This window comes from Eumetopias jubatus, unplaced genomic scaffold, assembly GCF_037043125.1.
Source record: "Eumetopias jubatus isolate StellerSeaLion01/CBP00866 unplaced genomic scaffold, mEumJub1_p1.0 scaffold_6, whole genome shotgun sequence".
NCBI classification, from domain to species: domain Eukaryota; kingdom Metazoa; phylum Chordata; class Mammalia; order Carnivora; family Otariidae; genus Eumetopias; species Eumetopias jubatus.
In genome coordinates, this window is record NW_028274812.1 from 1,992,586 (window position 1) to 2,013,093 (window position 20,508).

The 20,508-nt window shown below is 48.7% G+C and overlaps 1 protein-coding gene across 1 annotated transcript in view; it reads right to left on the minus strand.

Moving 5' to 3' along the window:
* Window positions 1-2,830: 2,830 nt before the first annotated feature.
* The window catches only part of AFDN (afadin, adherens junction formation factor), a 144,878-nt gene continuing 127,200 nt past the window's right edge, over window positions 2,831-20,508 (minus strand). Inside the window, exons 29-32 of the mRNA XM_088023795.1 lie at window positions 12,293-12,427; window positions 8,812-9,331; window positions 5,601-5,685; window positions 2,831-4,812 (exon numbers count right to left, since the gene is read on the minus strand). Of these exons, the coding sequence (XP_087879921.1) occupies window positions 4,659-4,812; window positions 5,601-5,685; window positions 8,812-9,331; window positions 12,293-12,427 (894 nt within the window). The 3' untranslated portion in view covers window positions 2,831-4,658. The remainder of the gene's footprint in view (window positions 4,813-5,600; window positions 5,686-8,811; window positions 9,332-12,292; window positions 12,428-20,508) is intronic.

Below are 20,508 nucleotides of genomic sequence, written 5' to 3' on the forward strand. Positions count from 1 at the left end.
CGCCAGGCCCAGCTCTCAGCCACAGAATCTGAGTGGTGGGCAGTTTGCGCCCTGTGGTTTCCACGGCGACGGGGTCAGGGGACTGCCAGGGAGGAGGGAGGCGTGGGGAGGGGAGTGGCTGCATTTGAAGACCGTTTCCGAAATACTGTGGGTGTTCCAAATCCCATATAAATGACAAGCCTCTTTGGGTGGTACGAAGAACTTAACTTCTGTCTTTCCCTTTTTACATCTGCCAAGTGACCATGGCTTCCTTTACCATAGAACGTTGATCTGCGGGGTCCACACACAGGAACTTAATTCAGTATCTGCTGCCTCACTGAACGGATCCGAAGGAACAGGCAGGGCAAGGCGCCGCGTCCTCCCCCACAGCGCATTCCTCCGAAGCTGCCTGCAACAGAAATAACAAAGACAGGCACGGAGTTGGGGTTCGCTGGGCAGCCGGGAGACGTGAGGCCTCCTTCTGCACTGCCGGGGGCTGGCAAGGCCATGGGCGGGGAGGGGGTGCACCTGCCGGCCCTGCCCTGGGAGCTCCAGCACACCTGTGATGCACACACGATGCACCATGTGTGACGTGTGTGTGTGTGTGTGTGTGTGTGCTGTGCACACGGATACAGCGTGACCACTCCTAGAACAGAACCCCCCCCGGGGGGGCCTGGGCCCGGGGGACAGGCCGGCTGCACTGGCTGGGGGGCAGGGTGCTGCCAGCCGCCGGCCCGCCATGTCCCTCCCACCACTGCACCTGCCCGAGGCACGTCTCAAGGCATCTGCTGGTGCCACATCCACTGGCCTCCCCCCGAACGGGCGCCTTCACCACGGTGGGTCGCAGCTGCAGGCGGAGCCTAGCCCTCCCTGAGGCTGATCCCAGCTACGGCTGCGGGGAAACGACACGCTGGGTTTCAAAGGCTTCCTACGAAAAAGAATGTGGACTACCTCGTGCGCAGGGTTTGTGCTGACCGCATACTGTCAGGATAGTTTTCGGACGTCTGGGCTGAGTAGAATATGCTGAAGTTTACTTTCCGTTTGCCTTTTCTCTTCCAACGCGCTGCTCAAGAACAGAATGTCCTAAGTGATTAGGGGCGCTGGACCATCGCCTTTACCAGGAGAACGTGGAAAGCGGCTCCAGGGAATGAAGCGGGGGTTGGTTAACGGCTGACCTAGGTGCGGAGTCGCGGTCCCATGATGCCCCCAAGCCCGGCCTCCGGACCAAGCCCCCTGCAGGCAGCTGCATGAAGGCCGTGAATGTTCCTCCGAAGCCTGAGGCCCTCCTCCCCGGTGCCCTCGGCTCCCGCGACCCGTGCGGAGGTCTCCTGACGTCTGCGGGCAGGAGCCTCTCTGCCCCGGGGTCTCCTCCGCCTGCAACAGCCCCCCCCTCAGGAGGGAAGCCATTTCCGCAGGGGGCCTGCCAGCAGGGGTTAGATGGGGTCCTCCTGGGCAGCCCAGAGTACCCGGTGCAGCTGCTGTGCACAAACCGAGAGACGAACTGTGCTCATGTAACTGTGCACCCCTGCCTTCCCGCATCGGCTGTGGGACACTTGGAACCCGCGTCCCCAGTGACTTGACACAGAGCAGGCACTAATGAGTTGTGTTTGTGAAATAAAGTGGGAGAGAAATGGACCTTTATGTTTGGAGTTGCATTCGCATCTTTTGGGGCGCCATGACTTTGAACAAACTGCACTGAAACCGGTCACTTGGCATCTCCTTTCCTGGGAGACTCCCTGCTGTAGGCGACACAGCATGGAGACCCTGAAGGTACGACTCGGCTTCCCATGCAGGGCACTGGCGTGGCTCAGTTGGTTAAGTGGCCACCTCTTGATTTCTGCTGGGGTCACAGTCTCCAGATGGGGCCCCGAGCTGGGGGTGGAGCTTAGACTGTCCCTCTGCCCCTCCCCCCAAAACCCAAACCAGCTCCCCATGCAACAGAGCGGCGCAAATCGTTTTCCCATGGCACACGCTAGAAAACCCTGCAGGGCCTGCTGTTATGTCCACAAGAGAAAGTCTCGGTAGGTTAGACTTCTTACTTCCATCAGGAGCAACAGAACTGCGGTCCTTGAGACAACCTGAGTCAGTCTCTAAGTTTCTGTTCTCCCAAACTTTAAAGCACCTTTTTGGCCATTAAAAATACACTACCAGCAAATATCCTCATTCCAGTAAAATAAGCAGCTGGTCCTACCCAAAGGCCTCCCTGAGCTTCTGCAGCCCTAAGACATTCCCTCCTTCAGGAAAGCCCTTCTCGAAATTCTGGGGCAGCTCCTTCACCCAGCACGCCTGCTCTGGGGCCACAAAGGAAGGTGGACTAGGCACAGGGAACACAGGAGGCAGAACCTGGGAGAGGCAGGTCCCCCCGCCGGTGCAGCCAGAACGCTCCCTTCTCGCGCCACCTGTGTGCTTTCAGGGCCCTACCGCCTCCCATGAGCCACCTCAGGCGGGTCTTCGCTGCTGAGGCATCACAGGACATCTGATCCACACAACTTACTAAGTCCGGGGTGTGCTTAAGAATCCAAGAGGCAATGAAGGGACCGTGTGAGTCTGTGTGACCACAGGGTCTACCGACATGCCCAGCAGGTCGTGGAGGAGTGGGGAGATGAGCGTGGAGGAAGGACCACGGCAAGAGTGGCCTGTGGCCTCTGTCAAACAGCCTGCACGGTCAGTACAAACCAGAAAGAGCACCTGACACAGACAGGACCCTCGGGGGACCTTTCGTGAATGACCTCGCAGGCAGAAGGGGACGGGAGACAAAGGTGCCGATCCCAGATGTAATTCTGCCTGCACAACTGCAATAATGGCAAACACACTTAAATACATACAAAGTTTATTAAAAATAGATTGCAAATGAAGTACAGTAGAAATGGGAAAGTACAGCAGTTGTGGTGTCCCCAGTGACGCAGTTATGAAAAGCACGTGTTCACATTTGACCCGATCACCCAAGGGTGGCCCAGCCCGCCTGCCCACAGGCCTGATGACCACACACACAAATATCCCTGGATGTCAGTATTTACATGTATTTGCATGTACTTACGTGTAGTTGCTATTTTTCTATATATTAACAGAAAAGTAATTCATCTGCATCTTTTCATGGAAGAAAGTGTGCATTTAGTCCCTATAAGGCGGCCAGTGTTCTCGAGCTATCTGGGAGGGGCCTGCTTTTCCTGGAACCTCCAGAGCAAACACCCACATCCTTCATAAACACTTAGAACCATTTGACTCTCTTAAACAAGGGGAATGGTGAGAGCACACTTCCAAATAAGAACCCTGATAGACGTAAAAATATTTACACTCGCATTTCAATGATTTATCATACAGCTCTCATTAAAGTGATTTCTCAGGCTAAAAAGCCTCTCCCTTTTCTATTTGAAAGTGTGTGTATTTTTCTAACACATATATTTGTAAGAGAACAATCTGGTACAGAAGAATCATCGAGACCCCACAGCAGGGTTTTGTCAAGTAGAAAATTTGCTCATAATCACAACGTAAGTTAGCACTTCCACGGCACACAGTAGAAATCGACATGAGATCCGTCTCCCCAGCATCAGCCACACGGTCACAGCTGAAGAAACAACAGCGATGCCCAATGACTCAAAAATGAAAATTAAGTAACTCTATTCAATGTAAGAAAATCGCTTGAACTACCGTCCGAGGCTGTGTGACATTGTAAGTCACCGAGCCTTCCTTCCTAGACAACACGTGGATAGAACCGGTCCTTCCTCGAAGGTAGAATCCCTGAGCCCCAGCCGTGTCAAGCATCACTACTAACCTCCCATCCCTCTCATACTTCCATGTCTCTCCACATCAACATGGCCCAGCTAAACAGATCCTCTCTTATAGATTCTCTTGAATAGTCGAGATACTTAGTGAACTCCCTAAACTGAACTGCCATCTTCAAAATCACCAATGATTTATTAGTCTAACAATAATCTGGCATTTATAAAAATAAAATATCCTAAGCTTAAATCCTCAAAATTTTCTTCTTGGGAGAATTTTTTTTTAAATCACCTACTTAGAATATAGCAGGAGGGCTGTCCCTGGATGGAAAGAGAGAGGGCAGGGTCCTGACAGGCACCACCTCCCTTCTGGGCCGCGTGGGTCTGAGCTGCCTTGGAAACCCCCCGGGGGGAGGGGGGAGACGAATGAGCAGGGCCGGGGGCGGGCTCTGCACTGAGTCCCCGCGCGGGGTATGCTCAGGTGCTCTCTCTCCTGGAAGGGGACACCTCGCCCTCGGGGGACGCGGTCTGCAGCTGCTACCCAACGGCACAAACAAGGTCTGGGCAGGTCAGGTGGTTCCCCGCCTGGTCGCCACAGCGCCGTCAGCGACCCAGAACACACACAGCCTCTGCGCCGCGCCGGGCGAGGGCAAAGACACGTCCCCACTGTGCTCTCCTGCCCTGCATTCTCCCCTCTGCCGCTCAGATGCTAAAAAAAGAAACAAAAAACTTATCTTCGTGTGAGTCAGATTAAGAAATTAGACAGTGTTTACATTGTATAAATGATCATCTCCTGGTGAATGACAAGAGCGTCCTGGCACGGGACCATCTCTGGATCCCAGCTGTCTCAGCAACAGTGCTTCCGGGATCTGGACACACTGCGCGCGGCCCCTGCCCCAAGCCCGTCCTCCAGAGCCTCGCCGACAGGCTCCTGGGGCGCACGGGCACCTCGGCCTCATCTCATTTTGTGTTCAGCTCATTTTCCAGTTCTGTTAATTTACGAGAGGCTTTTACTTTGTTGGACACATCTTGACCTTGTGAAAACAGACGCTGACGCTCTTTGAATGTCAAGTTTTCAGGGGCTCCTGAACTCCCAGGTACATCTGCATCATGGCTGCAGCAGAGGAAATGCAAGACATCACTGGTCAACATTGGAACTAACCTGTCAACACTAATTCCAATCAAAGTGAGGTAAGTTGACATAATGGGCAATTAAGTACACTTTTCCATGAGGGAGACTCATTCCTTGTTAAATTTGCCATAATCCTTCCCATGAATACAATCACTGGGGTTGTCACTAGGCAGAAAAAAGGGCAGGACGTTCTCCTGACTAAACTGTTAACTTTCTCCAGCCACGTCCAACTCTCAAAATGCCGGTCACTTCAATATTAGCAGGCCGGGGATTCTTAATAGGTGAGCTAGCTAAAGAGAGACAGCTTAAAAACATGTAATTTTAATGAGTCCACATGTACCTGAGAGGCATCTATCAGTATACCTACCTTAACAAGTTAGCGTAAGATACTAAAGATTTTCTCGATGAGCTCAATGCCAGTGTTCTAAGAACTGTCTGGACTATAGCCTAGGTAAGGGTGCTCGGTGCAGACACGAGGCCTGCTTACTGTTTGTGCATCGTCAGGGCTGGCCTTAGGCAGAGTCTAGCAGGATGTCTGGACACTGCTCTAGAATCTTCCACCCTCGTCGGCGGAAGCAGACAGCAGCATGCCCAGCTCCTTCTGGAGTTCTGACCACTAAGCCTGAAACCTACATCACTGTCTGAAACACAACGCAAAATAAAAGAACCTCTAGGCTCACACACTTGTGCAATGAGAAACGTCTGAGATGATAATGAAATCTCTAAAATTCCACTCCAGCCTCCTACAGAATTAGCACAGCCATAAATACCTTTTAGACAGTCTCTCTCTCGGATCCCGATAAGCATCATGGGCACCAACAGCTGTCCCAGCCGATCCCATGTAAGAGTTTGGTCCTTTTCCATAAAAGAAAAAAAAGAAGTTAAAGTGCCTGCACAATTTCCAAAACTTTACTCATGATCAAGATGCAGTGCCCACGGAGGAGTACTGAAAATCTGACAGGAGCCTGTGGGTCTGAAGCTCGCGTCTCTCAGTGGCCTGAGTAACCCAATCACCAGGCCGTGCAGGTGCACGGTGCTCCGAGCCAGCCACGCCAGCCATGTCCTTAAGGAGCGAGAGCCAAAAGGTTCAAATCAGTTTGATTTATTATTAAATATTAAATAAATACATAATAAATATTAATATGCGTAATTACCATGAATTCACAAGAAAAATCCACAGAAGACTAATTTAAATGAGCAGACTGTCAGACACTCATGAGGCGAAGGGTTTCCTTACAAAATGACTGAGAGCAAATGCAACCCAAACAGTAAGCAGTGATCACATGCCTCAAGTTTCTCTTCTCAGGACAGCTCCTGAACTTTTTTGCTACATAAATGGCTATAATTACGAAAACAAAACTTTTTAAACAAATGAGTTACAGAAGAAGCCCTAGTGTTTGATATAAATGCTGTAAATACAAACTCACTCAAAACCAGACCCAAAGCAGTGTAGAGGAGGCGTGCGTGAGCCTGCGGGATGCCCAGCCTGGGTCCCCAGCCCGAGCCTGGCCCAGCGCCTGGGGTGACTGACGGCAGCCAGCCTGGGGACGGCACCACCCTCTCAGGCCAGTGTTAAAGACCAAAAGAGATGATGCAGATAAAAATTTTAAAATGCATCCAAATATAATATTACCACTAATGATATATTATTAAAATCATAGTGCATTATGTCAGCACTCATATATTCTCTTAATTTTAACATCAGCAAGAAAAAAAATTTCACGCTTGAAGAGCGTTGTGCTTACAATGATACAAGCTGGAGCAATAAATGCTCAAAATACTCAGCAAACACTGACAGCACGGGTATTGGATTAGACAGGCCACAAAATCACCACAATATCTCGACAGTAGAATTTTCCTTTTTAGACAGCAGCATAAAAATGATTTCTAGCTTCTTCTCTGGATGCAGGAACATGCTGTGCAGACCCAGCTGCTTGGCTGAGACGGAGCGCAGGGCCGGCTGGGGCTCCTCGGGGCACTGCATCATTCCCGGTCCTTTGCCAGGGTCCCTGTGATCGCCACGTGGGAAGTCATCCTCCACAAAGACTCAAAAGATGAAGCAGACCCACATCTCTAATGTGGGGCAACCCAGAGCAGGCCCCCACAGCAATTATCGGCAGGGTGGAATCTTTTTTCCATTTTAATTCTAAATTTTCACTGTTTTAGAAAATGTCATGTTGTATCTTTTGAGTTTTGTTGTAAGAATGATACTTGCTTCTTCCACTGGTAAAAATCAATTCTTCAAAGTTTTCAAAGTTAATCAGAATATTAAATACTTTCAGTGGACTATATGAATCAATACTGCACATTTCAAGTAATTTTCAAAGAGCTCCAGTTAAAGAACCATTCTTTTTTTTAAAAATACCTTGCTACGCTAGAATGAGACACTGTTTATTCTAATCCGTACCCCTTTCCTCCTCCTCAGGCACCCAGTGGAAGAAACCAGTCCACCCACAGAAGCATGCGGAGTGCTCACAACAGAAGAAACACGAGCTGAACCCAGGGGCGCGGCCATGTTAGTGGGATGGCGGTGAGGGGGTCAGAAATGCTCTGCATTTGGTGCAGACAGCTTTGTACTTTACGAAGGAAGTCTTCAAAGAGGCACGAGCCATCAGACGCAGGATATAACCTGCTCCTATGTGGTCTTTTCGGTGTGAAATAAAATAAGGGTTAGTGGTATGAGTGAAAGCCAAAGTGGTCAGAAATGAAAACAGTCCAACATCACGTTAGCAAACCTCATCTGTGTCATGACACACAACACCTCAAGTTTTCAGCTTGTAACGTGATGCAAGGAGACTGAGGGCATCTCACTTCAAAAACTATTGTCCCAGAGAAGTCTTTCTAGATACCGACAACAAACATTTCATAAAAAGATTTAATTTTGACTTCTGAGTGACTCAGTCTCAGTATTATATGCTAAACCTTCGGGGAGGGATCAAAGCTCTGACGCCAATGGGAAGAGAACCTGGCAGAACTCATTTGTTCTGGAAGAGCCAAGGTCACGCATGTTTTTAATCATTCAACTTCTTTTAGAATTCTGAGTCCCGGGCATTGAACCAGGAGCATTTTAGAAGACCCTTGTGCCCACGAAGACCACTAAATCTGACAGTCTTTATTGCCAGCATTCTAATTTTAAGATTGTAAGAGGAACTTGGAATTTGAATATTTTAAACATCCCTTCCAGTGCCATCTCGGACACTGGTTACGGCGGACGCGCCTGTGGGCAGGACCACCGTCACGTCAGAGTTCGTATTAACTCAAGGCAACTGTGTGCCTGTCAGGGTCTGGGTACTAGGACTGTGACGTGCGGGGAACGTCCGTTAACAGGAAGGAACGAAACCAGCAAGAGGGAAAAGGAGTCATTTCACAACGACTGGGTTCTATGTCCCTGGCATGAGGCAGCTCACATTACATACAGCAGAACCATCAACTCAGTGTAGCGCCAACTACTCCACCCAAACTACCACGGAAAGTAGGGGTCATCTGGTAAACCACTGCCACGTGGCACGTAAGCCAGAACAGAAAGTTCTACTCATGTTGGAGAACAGAACTTAGCATGTGACCCTGACACTCCTGGGAAGAACATCTTACTCTCATCTTCAGACACCAAGGTGTGTGAAAAAAGTATGTGTTCAACCAAATCTAACAGTTATTTGAAGAGGCAGAGAATGGAGGCCAAGACCAACAGTACTTCAAGTGACTGGGGGGGGGGTCCCGGAGGGCCAGCCGCTGCTGGCGGTCCGAGGGACAGAGCCCTACAGGTAGAAAGCAACTGGGGAGCCGGTGTAGTTGTCAAAACGACTCTTAGCACAGACAGGACAATTGGAGGTAGGGGGAGATCACCACACTGAGACTAGTGATCAGGTGAAATCAAATTCCAGAGCGAGTGCTGATTGAGGGGGCCCACAGAGCAGCGGGGTGCAGAGTCCCGATTCCAATCAGGAAGATAAAGAGGGCTTGATTTGCAATCCCGCATTTTACCTCTACCTTTCGAGTGGCTGGGCTGGTAGAAGCCTGGCTTTTTTGGAGGGGGTGGGGGCTGGCCTGCTTTGGGAGCAGTACTGTTGGCACAGGCCGAGGGTGGCTGGAATGAGTTGGAGAGAAAGATGCCATCGGAGGCCGGGCGTGGCGGGCAGGGGGGCTGCTGTGGCTTAAGGGCGGCGGGAAGAAGAAGGTGCCCGTGGGACGTCCTCGTGCCGGAGCGCTTGTCCTGACCTGCCAGACTGCGGTCCTCCTCCTCCTCCTCGTGGTACGAGACGAGCCTGGCGGTGTACACAGAGTCTGGGGACAGGGTCTGGGCCTGGAGGGAGGAGGCGGTCCGCTGAGGCGGGGGAGGAGGAGCGGCGGCCGGAGGGGACGGGGACGGGAGCTCGTAGCCCCGTGGAAGTGGGGGTCTGCACAGACCCGGCTCCTCCGGCTCCAGCAATCTGCGCTCGGCCTCCGCGTGCTGTCTGCGCCTCTCGGCTTCCAGGCGGCTGTAATACCCTTCTTCCTGTCGCCTCTGCAGGCGGAACAGACAAAAGCGCAAAGGTCAGAGTCAGGAGGGGCCTTCAGGGTGCACGAAAGGGCGCATTTACCCTCTGTACCCCATCTCCACACTGATCATGAGTCCAGGGGACAGCAAAGTTTCAACATAACAGTCTACGACAGAAATGGGCAGATCCACCTGGAGACAGTCTGGAGACTCCTGGGCACGTTCATCCTATATCGTGGGGTATCTGGCATGGAACTGCTCCAAAGCACGGAACGAAGGCACTCTAGCTACTCGCAGGCTCCAGCTTCCCATTATGACACCATTGTCCCCATTCAATTATCCCTCCAGACCCTTATTTCCCTGCTGCTTCTCTCTCTCTCCTTCTGTTCTTGTAGGGTATTAACTTACCTGTGCCTGCTTGGTTTAAAGACAAAACGAAACTCAAATAGGCTCTAACTGGCTTTCTACAGCTGGTACTTGCAAGAACAGCAACCTGGCACGCATGCTTTTTCATTACGCTCCGGGAGTCCAGAGAGCAGCCCTTCCCCTTCCTCGACCAGAAGGACGATTAAGTCACCTGGTTTATTTCCAGTTATTCAGAGGGAAGTTAACAGAAACCATCAACTGTAAAAGAAATTACTCATTTTCCCAAGGCAACAATCTAACAAATACGCTTTCCACAGTTCTTAATTTATAGTTCAAATCTTAACAGACTCCCTGACAGACAGAAAATTAGAGAGCCAGGCGTTAATAACAAGAGCAACACGATATTCAAATATATTTTGACACATACTGTACATTTTCTTCCGACATACATCTGCACAGACTACAGTTGACAGAGTTGAAATTATTTTCACATTAAAAAAGGTAACAGCATGGTTCTGTTAAAGATTGACAAAAGTTCTAGAACACATGGGAAAAGTGAGTGTAAGAAAGGGGTTACAAGAGCAGACAGAAGGACGTGCCTCAACCTGGGTGTGCGTAGTGCTGCAGAACGGAGTGAATTCTCAATCCATTCAACCAAACGAAAACTCATTTTGGGGCCCTTGCTGGCATGAAGATACAAGTTTCAAGTCCCCCTTTTACGGCGTACGCTTGTGTTTCCTCCCTGCTCCCTCTGGAGCATGCGTGCACCGCAACACAGGGCTCAGCGCTTCCCCTTCTGAGGGAGGAAACTGCAAGGACCACTGCCAGCCCCAGGCACGGCCCTACACCAACTCCTCACTTGATCTTCTCACTCTGTGTTGAGACATCCTGAAGGAAAGACATTTTGCACCTTATTTTCTACACAAAGTAAGTGTTTGCTTGGGGGTTGGGGAATCCAATTCAGAATGACCCCTCTGGCCTTTACATCAGGTTGTCAGGAATCTTAGTGTGACATGGAGAACATTTTAGGAGGAAGCCAAAACACCCTTTAGTTAAGTTACATGGAGAGCAGATACAAGTACATGACCCCACAATTATTCTACCACAAATGAATGGCACATTTTCTATAACAAAGCAAGCCCAACAATTGTGGACATTCTGTATAAAAAATAGGTTATTCGGCTTCTTTTTACAGTGAGCACTCAATTCTAGAAAGCAGTTCCTAAGACACAAGTGTATTTGACATAATTGTGAGTTGTGAGCACACATGCTGGAAAACCCGAGTAGCCCCCAAGCGTCCCCACAGAAGGTGCGCTGCTCCCGCGGCAGGGCGGCGGGTCTGTGCGGACTGCCCGGGCAGGCGGAGGCTGCACACAGCCACGGAGCAGCAAGACAACACGCACCCCAACGGAGGACCCCGTGTGGCTCACGTTTCAGAAAACTGATTTTGATTCTGACTTATCATGACACAAGGTAAAGAGTCAAGGGAGACCTAACCCTGAAAGCTCAGACTCCTTCAGAAAACTGCAAATCTACCGGGACACAGCTTTTGAAGATAATATGATGACAGACTTTAAGGAATGGTGAAGGTCTAGAAGACGCAGAAGTCGCTAATTTCCATACAGGTTCGTGTGCTAGCGTTATTTACTCTATTTTCACTGAAATGAGTCACATTGTTTCTGTCAATCTTGCTTTTCATTTGTTATATATCCGCATAGATTCTATTGCTACAAAAAGCTTCCTTAAAGTTCTGTTTTTGGGGGAGGAGGACGGTGCTCTATGAATACAGTTCACTGGACTACCAAAGAAGGAGTGATGAATAAGAACTGAACTTCTCCCCATCAGCAGCTGTGGTGCTCCCGGCCTCCGCCTTCACAGAAGGGAGGCAGCAGAGGAGATGCGCTTCTCCCAGGCTGCATCCAGCACGGGCGAGCCCTGCGGGAGGGCCCGGGCCAGCACACACAGCAGGAGGCCACAGGGCACAGGCAGAATAGGTCAAATCAGTTGTCATTTTAAAATTCAACTTAAAAGATTACTTTCATAAAAAAAAAAAAAAAAATCCACATACGGAAACCTAGTAACTCAGGATACTTATCAGATTAGATCCTAGTTGAATTCTCCTTGAATCGTGTTTTTCATAAGCCATCTGCTCCCTCTCCCATCAACCAGCAGTGAGTGATGTCAGTGAACAATCTCACATGCGGAGTGTGAACGGACTGGGTTAACTATGTTCCTGGTGCCTCCCACAGCTTGCACTCCCTCTGCCCGCCTAGCGCACAAGCATCCCCCTCACAGTAACCAGCTGGACCATGTCCAGGAAAGGAAGAGCCCGGAGTACTCGGGCGGGCTGCGAAGAGGCTCACTCATCATAACCAGGCCTACGAGTTCAGAAGCGGGAGAGAGACAAGACTCAGAGGGTAAGAGAGTCTGGACACAGTTCGGAAGAGAGGTAGGTGGGCCAGGTCGGGCTCAAGTGTTGGGTCCGGTAACACAGGTGGGGATCCAGGCCCTGTTCTGTCTTGTACATCTTAGGATACAGGTCAGGTCTAGCCCCTCTCCCCAGCCCATCGATGGGTTCAGGCTAATCTGGTAAAGCGCTAGCTGCCCCTAGAGGACCATAACCTTTTCTTCAGCATCTCGCTTTGCTCTCTCCTCGTCCTGGCGGCGCCGCTCCTCTTCCTGCCTGGCGCGATCTTCTGCTTCCCGCCTGCGCATCTCCTCCAGCTGCTGCTGACGCCTCCGCTCCTCATCCTGTAACTAACAACACAGTGCCTTGAAGCTCCGCTCTGCTCACCCACCTGCACGAGGCGTACCGGGCACATGCGGACACAGGCACGCGCGCACGCGCGCGCACACACACACACACACACACACACACACACACAGTCAAATACAAGATACCAGGTTAGAAGCACTGTTGAAAGACAGTAAAACACACACACCTTAGAGCTCTATAATTCAAAAATAAGTTACCTAAAAGCGTGGTCCCCACAGGTCCGTTAATTTCCCCATTAACTGTGGCTCAAAGAAGGAAGACTCTGTCTCATGCATTCACACATTAAACAAGCATCATTCTTTTATCAGAATAAATAGAAGTTTAACCAGCTCCTGTAAATCCGCAGACTCCAGCAAAAGACAAAACCCTCAACTGATGGAACCCACTCAACCCCCTGTGCTTCCTGGCCGCGCTCCTGTGGGCTGTGGCACGCAGACGCTGGCCTCCTGGGGGCAGGGTGCAGGCCCCAGCTCACGACTGCAGGGCCTGGGTCTGTGGAGAGCCCCCGTGCACAGCAGCCCACCTCTGCCTGGGCACCAAGCTCCCAGCACGCCGGCCCATGGCCATCCGCTCTTTTTGGACCCCATCCTGGACTTTGAGAATTCCTTCTCAGCCCAGGGATACCCCCAAACTGAGTCAGAGAATCTGAACCTAAAATTTGGAAGGAACCTTACTCTACCTCCCTTCTGCTACATCTCTGCCAAGTAATTATCCACTCTGTCTGAATAACTCTGGTGTCTGGGAACCTACTGCCTACCTCCCCCAGACGGCGTTCTATTTTCAGGTAACTACTAGTCAAAAAGTTCTTCTGTGGGTCTAAAATTCATCACCTGATGGTTTGCTTTCTATTTTTCGTCATTCAGGTTTTGCCTTTTTGAAACAACACAAAACAAATTTAGTATCTTTACTTCACACCATCCAAATACTTCAGGGTATCTTCAAAAATCTACGATGTAGCCTGTTTTGGTTTCCGGCTCCTTTATCCTTCTGGTCAGACTTCTCTAAGTACTATGGCTTCAGGGTACCTCTGACCAGAACAGAACAGAGGACAATGCACTTCTGTTGTTATAGGCCAGGATAAAGGTAACTTTGGAAGCTGCTTCCCCATTTCTGTCGCCTGTGACAGAGCTGGCCTGTAGCAGCGCCCACAGCCCTCGACACCAAGAGCAGTGGATTCAAAATTTAAAAAAATGAAAATGTAACTCAACGCCACCTCGTTTAACTGCTAAAACCACTGCAGGAATCCCTTACATAAAATCGTTCATGGTGTGCTTCAGTACTGACAGAATTACTAGTTATTGTATAAATTGTTCATAGCAAAAAATAGAAACTGGACTTAAATTGCATTTATGTTTATTTTTTTAAATAAAAACCTAACAACTTCACTCTTGCCTGATTTCTCTGGAATAAAACACTGCATCTGGTGGAAAGTAACAAATTAACTTGTGTCACTAGACTTTTTCATATCAGCAAACAATATTGACACCTTAGAAAAAAAATGAAAACTGCCTCGTCAAGAAGACAAATTTACTTAACTTCCTCTTTGAGTACAATCTAGAAATTGGCCAGGAGGGAGGGCAACGTGGCTTCTGGAGCAGGGGCAGGTGCTGCTACCTGAGAACCCCAGCACCAAAAAGAACTGTCCAGCGTCCTACCCTGGGGAGAGTCCCCCATGGAGGGCTCATAGCCAGCAGCGTGAAGACTGATCAAGCATGTTATAGTCATCAGTCCAAATTAGGAGAAACAGACAAAATAAAATAGTCACTGAGAATAGTAAATATTCTACAGAAGAGTAACTTATGGAAGAATGTAAAGCTGCATTAGTGAAAGAAGTTTTTGTTACCCAATAAAGCACAAACTAATTCATCATGTTATACTTTCTAGACCTAACTGAAAACAAGTCTGAGCAAGAAAACCGGTATCCACTGAAACAGGCCACTTGTTCTTTTAAATTAAAGAGGAGTATGATTTTAAGAAATGAGAACAGTTACAATTCTCATAATTACAGGTACAGAATGCTATACCTTATGAATTGGTAAACAGACTCTTTCTCTTAAAAGCCTTCATTCTTCTAAATCTGGATGGGGTAAGCAAGGAGATGTCTCTTGGGTTGGGTTCATTAGCGCCTGTTTTTAAAGTCGACCAATGAGCTGGTGCAGTCAGGACCCGGGCAGCCTCTCTCCACTGTGGGGGTAAGCTGCTTCATGTCCTCTCATCTTCAAAACACAGACTGTTTTGTTCATACGTACGCCACTTTACTCTACCCTCCTCCCCAAAACCATTAAGGACAGAAAAGAGAATCCAATTGCTTAATTTACTCCAAATAATAGCTCAGAATGGTACACTGAGCTGACGGTCATTACCGGTTAAAGGGCAGCTCAACTTGTTACAAATTTCATGGCTGAGATCCGATGACAAACTATGTTAACACTGGAGTTAAATGAATAGGAGATGAGCTCACTGTTTTACAGGAAAGGAATGCCAAGTGACATGTATCAAAGCCGTCTGGTAGGAAGTTATATTCGGGGGGAACAGATCTGAGTAGACAGAAGGAGAATTCTCACAGAATGAACACAAGGCAGCCCAGACTAAAGCTATTCTAAACCAACAACTTAAGCTGGGATTTCAAAAGCCAGTCCTCTAAGCCTGAACCGGTTTTGCTACATTGGTGGTCCCCATTTCTAAAATAGGCATTTTCAGGTAAAAAAAAAAAAAATCATGTTGAAATCTATGTGTTTATGACTTTGTACCACAGGACCCTAAACTGTACCTTGAATTTATAGTAAAAGCCCCATTAAGGGAGACAATCACACTGAGATAATCGGAATACAAAAGAGGGCCAAGGTGTCCCTTACTTTTTGACATTTTCACTGAAAATACCACTAAAAGTCTGCTGAGCAGGTTGTCCTTAAGAACTTGGGCAAGACTTTTCTGCCTATGTCCCCACCCATTAAAAACACCCTAAAATTTTTCATACCCACCCATGAGGAACCACTATGATCAGGCCCCTTACTACCACTGGGCGTTGGCCCCTGACCTGGGTCCAGAGCAAGTCCTCAGCCCCATGCCGGGGGCGTTGAGGACGGGGCTCCATCCTTAGGAGAGCCATCTGCACAATGTTGGGCACTCCATCAGCGCGCGAGCTCCCTTCCCTGGGCGCGGCCCGTGCCTCTGCCTCTGCAGTGTAAGAAGGACGAGTCTGCCAGGAATTGTACGAACTACAGCTTAGCTGCTCCAACAGAGGCAGAGACAGGAAGTCACCCCCAAGGAGGCTGTGCGGCTCAAAGAGCCCACGATGTGCACCCACAGTTCTCTTTGCACAACTGTCATATCGGACACAAGCATGTGAATTTTACGTTCTACTTGGAAACATGGGCAAGTTGGTTTGACTAGGAACACACTCTCGTCCGCATTCCCGGGCGGACGGCCCATCCGCCGGCTCCCACTGCCCACTCCTGCAGCCACGCACTCCCGTGTAAAGAGGCAGTGAGCAGCCCGCCTCTCCAAAAGGGCACCGTGCAACCGGGTTTCCGAATGACTCTTGCTTTCAGTCCAGCCCCTGCTATGCCCAGGTCGCTCGGGTCTGCCCAATTCCTACCGTCCCACATGAAGACCAGGCAGGAGGGCAGGGGACAAGGGCAGATCTAGCCTGGAGGAAAACAGGAGAGCCACCGAAATCCTTGAAAACATCCCTTTGCTGGCACTACCCCAAGGCAGAGGAATTTTCCCCTTGAGCTGTCAGGTCATCTGAGTCAGCGGATGAGCCATTACAACGGTACCAAGACAAAGCCTGAGACCAGCCAACTGAGAGACTGTCACTAGTTGAAAGATGGCTCCTAGCAAGAGTTTCGTGAGCAGGAGACATTTTTGTGCAGCAGACTTTAAAATAATCATAAAGGGAGAAAACTCTGGTTAGAATCCTGACTATATGACGTCAGGTGGGTCTCTTCCACACTGGCCTTGCCCCTCTGTCCCACCACATCACAGGGCTGTCACGAGGAAACAAGAGGGTAACATGTAATTATCTGGCGACCTAGGGCAACAGGGGTATGACATGCTGCACGTCCCGTCACTGGGTAGAAGGACCAGTGGCCCTCAGCCCTCAGCCGGGGCGCTGCAGCAGCGGCTGACAGCACCCACCCCGCAGCGCGGGTGCGACAGAGAGGGTAGGCCGGGGCGGGGGAAGGCACGGATGGAACGACCGCACTCCGTGGCCACGGGAAGACTGAGGACGCTTGTCTAAGGGACGCTTATCTAAGGTACCTGCTGGGTCCTGAGGCCTCCTGAGATCACACGTTTTTAACTGGGGTCCCTGCAGCTGATGTGCTGAGGACAGCCTGTATGGGAACAACGGTGGAAGAGGGACGCGAGGGAATGGCAGTGGCTCAGGCCAGTGTGGTGTCCTGGGCTCAGATTCTGGGAAAGTGAGGAAAGCAGAATTTCTCAACGGAGAGGAACAGGGGCTATGGTTCCTAAGGTTCGTAGATGGGGGGCAATTAGGAGAGTCTACTGAAATGGGGAAGGCCAAAGGCAGAGGAGATGAGCAGCAAGGTGCGCGGGGGCGGGGAGAGAAGGCATTTTGGGTGGAACACGCTGGGGTTGGCAAAGTCCTGTCTGACTCCCAGTGGAGGTGTTACGTGGTCAAATGTGTACAGGTCTTTGGTCCGAGAGGGCTGGGGCTAGAAATGTAAATGGGCGTCCCGGATCGGGAGGCGGCCCACTGAAAGAGCAGAGGGCGAGCAGAGCCACGCCTGTCTGAGACGGGGCTGCCCCGGAGCAGAAGACCTGCTCCGCCGAGCCCAGTCACCCCCACAAACATCCGTGACATTCCGTACGAAGGGCACACTGTAAAAAATGCACAGCGTACGCTTCCTACACGGTCACACCCGCCACCACCCTTCATCTCAGGGAAAGGACTGACACCTAGCAGAGGAGGTCCCTCCACACAACCTGCCCATTCTGACAAAAGGATTCTCTAGATACTGACACTGCTGGTAATAACATTAATATTCGCTGGGGAATCAGGCTAAGAAATGCTCAGAAATGTGGTGGTTAAAGTCAATATTAATACTCAAAATAATTACCTTTTAAAGAAATAAAAACTCTGAACTGTGTCTTTAAAATACAAATCTTCATGTAATCCTTTCTCCTTAGGTATCGTTCCTCTGTCACGTCATCTGCATAGGAGGGTTCTGGCCGGGCCCACAGAGCTGGGGAACCCCTTACAGCCAGCCAGTGTGTTGGGTCAGCACCCGGGGGGTAACGGACACCCTGTGAGTGTGTGCTGAATGAGCACCTGACACAAAGAAACCCCCTGCCATAGGTACACCTCACCACACAGAAGCATGGAGAGAACATACATATTTTATCTTTGTCTCCTATTTAAAAAAAAAAAAAAGGGGGGGGGGGAAGCTAAAATAATCTGCCCTTCGGCCATCAAAGAGTGGAGCTGTGTGCACAAGAGGCTTCTCTTTGGAGTGACAGTACCACCACACTGTTTAAAGGAGGAAGAAAAAGGGCTGTTGTTTGGTGAAAAGGCCAGCAAAGTCAGACCCGGACTCAGGGACTGTTCACAGTCCCGGTGTCTGACGCTGCCCATATTCATTTAGAAGCCGACTAACAAAAAATGACCTTGTTAATATAATAGATATGTCAGCCAGTCCATAATTCTCTGGCCAATGACACAGATAACAGTACCTGAGCATTGTAGATACTGAATGACCAACCGAATTTCCCAATACTGACATAAAACCCACTGAATTTATAACAGAAAAGGACTCTGGCATTTTTTGGCAGACAATAAACTGGTACGGCTGATAAACTAAACTGAAGTCCATGTGAAATTATTAAAGAAAACAAAGAATAAATGTTTACCGAAAAGCTCTCTTAATCTACCAACAGACAGTACTATCCTAGACAGTTACATCTTAATTGGCAAAACAATGTGAATACCAATTCAATTGAGTTTCTAATAGTTGATTATTCAAAATCTATTACCAAGGTAATAATATTAAATAGATTAGTCATTGCAAGAGTTCTTTCATTTGCTCATGTATTAATGACTACGTAAGAATACACAGAATCAACTTTAAGACTGAGAAAAGGTCAAAAACCATAAACAAACAGTAACACTTAAAATTAAGGGGGAAAAGCAAAGAGTAACTAAATCTAAACACACTGAAAGGCATGCTTCTTGAGAGGCACGGAACTACACATCCTGCACTAGGACACCCCTAGGAACTGGTCTACTAGAAACACAAAACCACCACCACTGAAAGAAAAAAAGAAAATCAAGACAGGAAAAAAGTACCAAAGGGAAAGAAATGAGAACATACCAAATCTAGAACAGAGATTGCTGGCAGAGCAGTCTGCTGCAGGTAACAGAGAGGGAAAAAAAGAAAGATGAAGTGTGAAAAAAAGTCAAGTTTAGACCTGTATTCCACCACCACCGGCGTGTCGGCTGCTCCCGCGTTTCATCTGCGTCTGAAGGACAACCCAATGAGAACGGTAAACGCTACAGACCGGCTTCCCGAACTCAGAAACAGGAAAAGGTCCACAAACGTATTAAACACTTGAGTTTCATTATTAAGATATATGGAAGAAACTTTAAAACGCACAATTTCCCTGAGCTCTCTTACTTGGGAGACTAAGATATTAATCTTAAATATGATTAGTGATAAATACACAGATACCTCTAACTAAATTATTGTACAAAACTTTCCAAATGTCATAATTCATACTAAAAGGCTTTGAAAGAGTCACTGTTTGAACGATTTGGAAAACCTGACAGACCTTTAATAAAAATTCACTGTAAAGAATAAATGCAGCAATGTCACAATGCAGGTGCTAACCTTTCACTATGGGATACAGTTACCACAATAAAGGTTAATGATGTCTACTTATTTACCAGAGACATCAGCTTCACACTCAGCGTGGACTGCAGCAAATGGCACGCTCTCCTGTTTTGGGGGGTGAGAGATCTGAGGCCGGGAGCACACTCAGCTCCTGGGATGACCCCCTGCCACTAGAGGCACCGGCCAAAGCAGAGGACCCTGCACCAAGCACTCAGCCACTGTGTACACAGGGGAGGCCGGGGTTCTGACCCCAGACTGGAAACTGCGCCAAGAATCCTAACACTGTAAGTGATCCGTTACTGATCCACCAGTTGGTCTTTCAAATAAAACAATACTGATGGTAAGTAGAGCTGTTTTTAAGGACGTTTATTCCTGGTGACTCGGATAATACTAATCAAATCATGTCACAGTTAAGATTTGGGCCTTTGTTTTAGATACCTCAGTGTTCCGGCAGAATTTGTGGCCGAGTTCCATATACCTTTTGCTGAGAAGATGTGCATAGTAGAGAAGTGTGTGACATGTTTCAGGAAAATAATTCACAGGGCAAACTCGAAAAGGGATCAGACTGCTGCTTTTATGTACTAATAATTATCTAAGATTAAGCTGCATCACGATGTGGAAAGACTGAAATGTCTGACCTAACAGTTATTTGTTTAGATCTCTAGTACAGACAGCATCAAATCAAAGTTGCAATTAGAAACAAAATCCAAAAGTCATGCTCCAGGCTGTCTTTCCCCAGAACGCTGCAGTGTATAGAACTCACTAACATGTTACGGTCAAATGCCTCTCTGTCAACAGTTCTCTTGAGAGGGTAACAAAGAATTTTAAATTTGGCACCTTAATGATCTATTGCGTTCAACTAACATAAATTTCACTTCTTTTATTTTGATACAAAAGAATAAGTTAATTTTATCAAATGGAGAAATAAGAATAAAATCCTAAATTCTCAGTATCTTTATACTACCACTGAAATACAGTTGTTTAATAAGTATCTGCCTCATCAACCCAATGAGCACTCTGCAGAGTGCTCTTTCTGGTGATGACATTAAACCCCTAACTCTGGAAGTTCTCAACAGTCTTGTTACCCACCATCCCTCGCTGATAATCGAGACCAGAGGTCAGCAGACGTCCTGCCACCTGTGAAGGACGTTCCCGGGGTGCACCCTCGCTGCTCGGGCCCCGTCTCAGGCGGCTCGTGTCGTCTGACC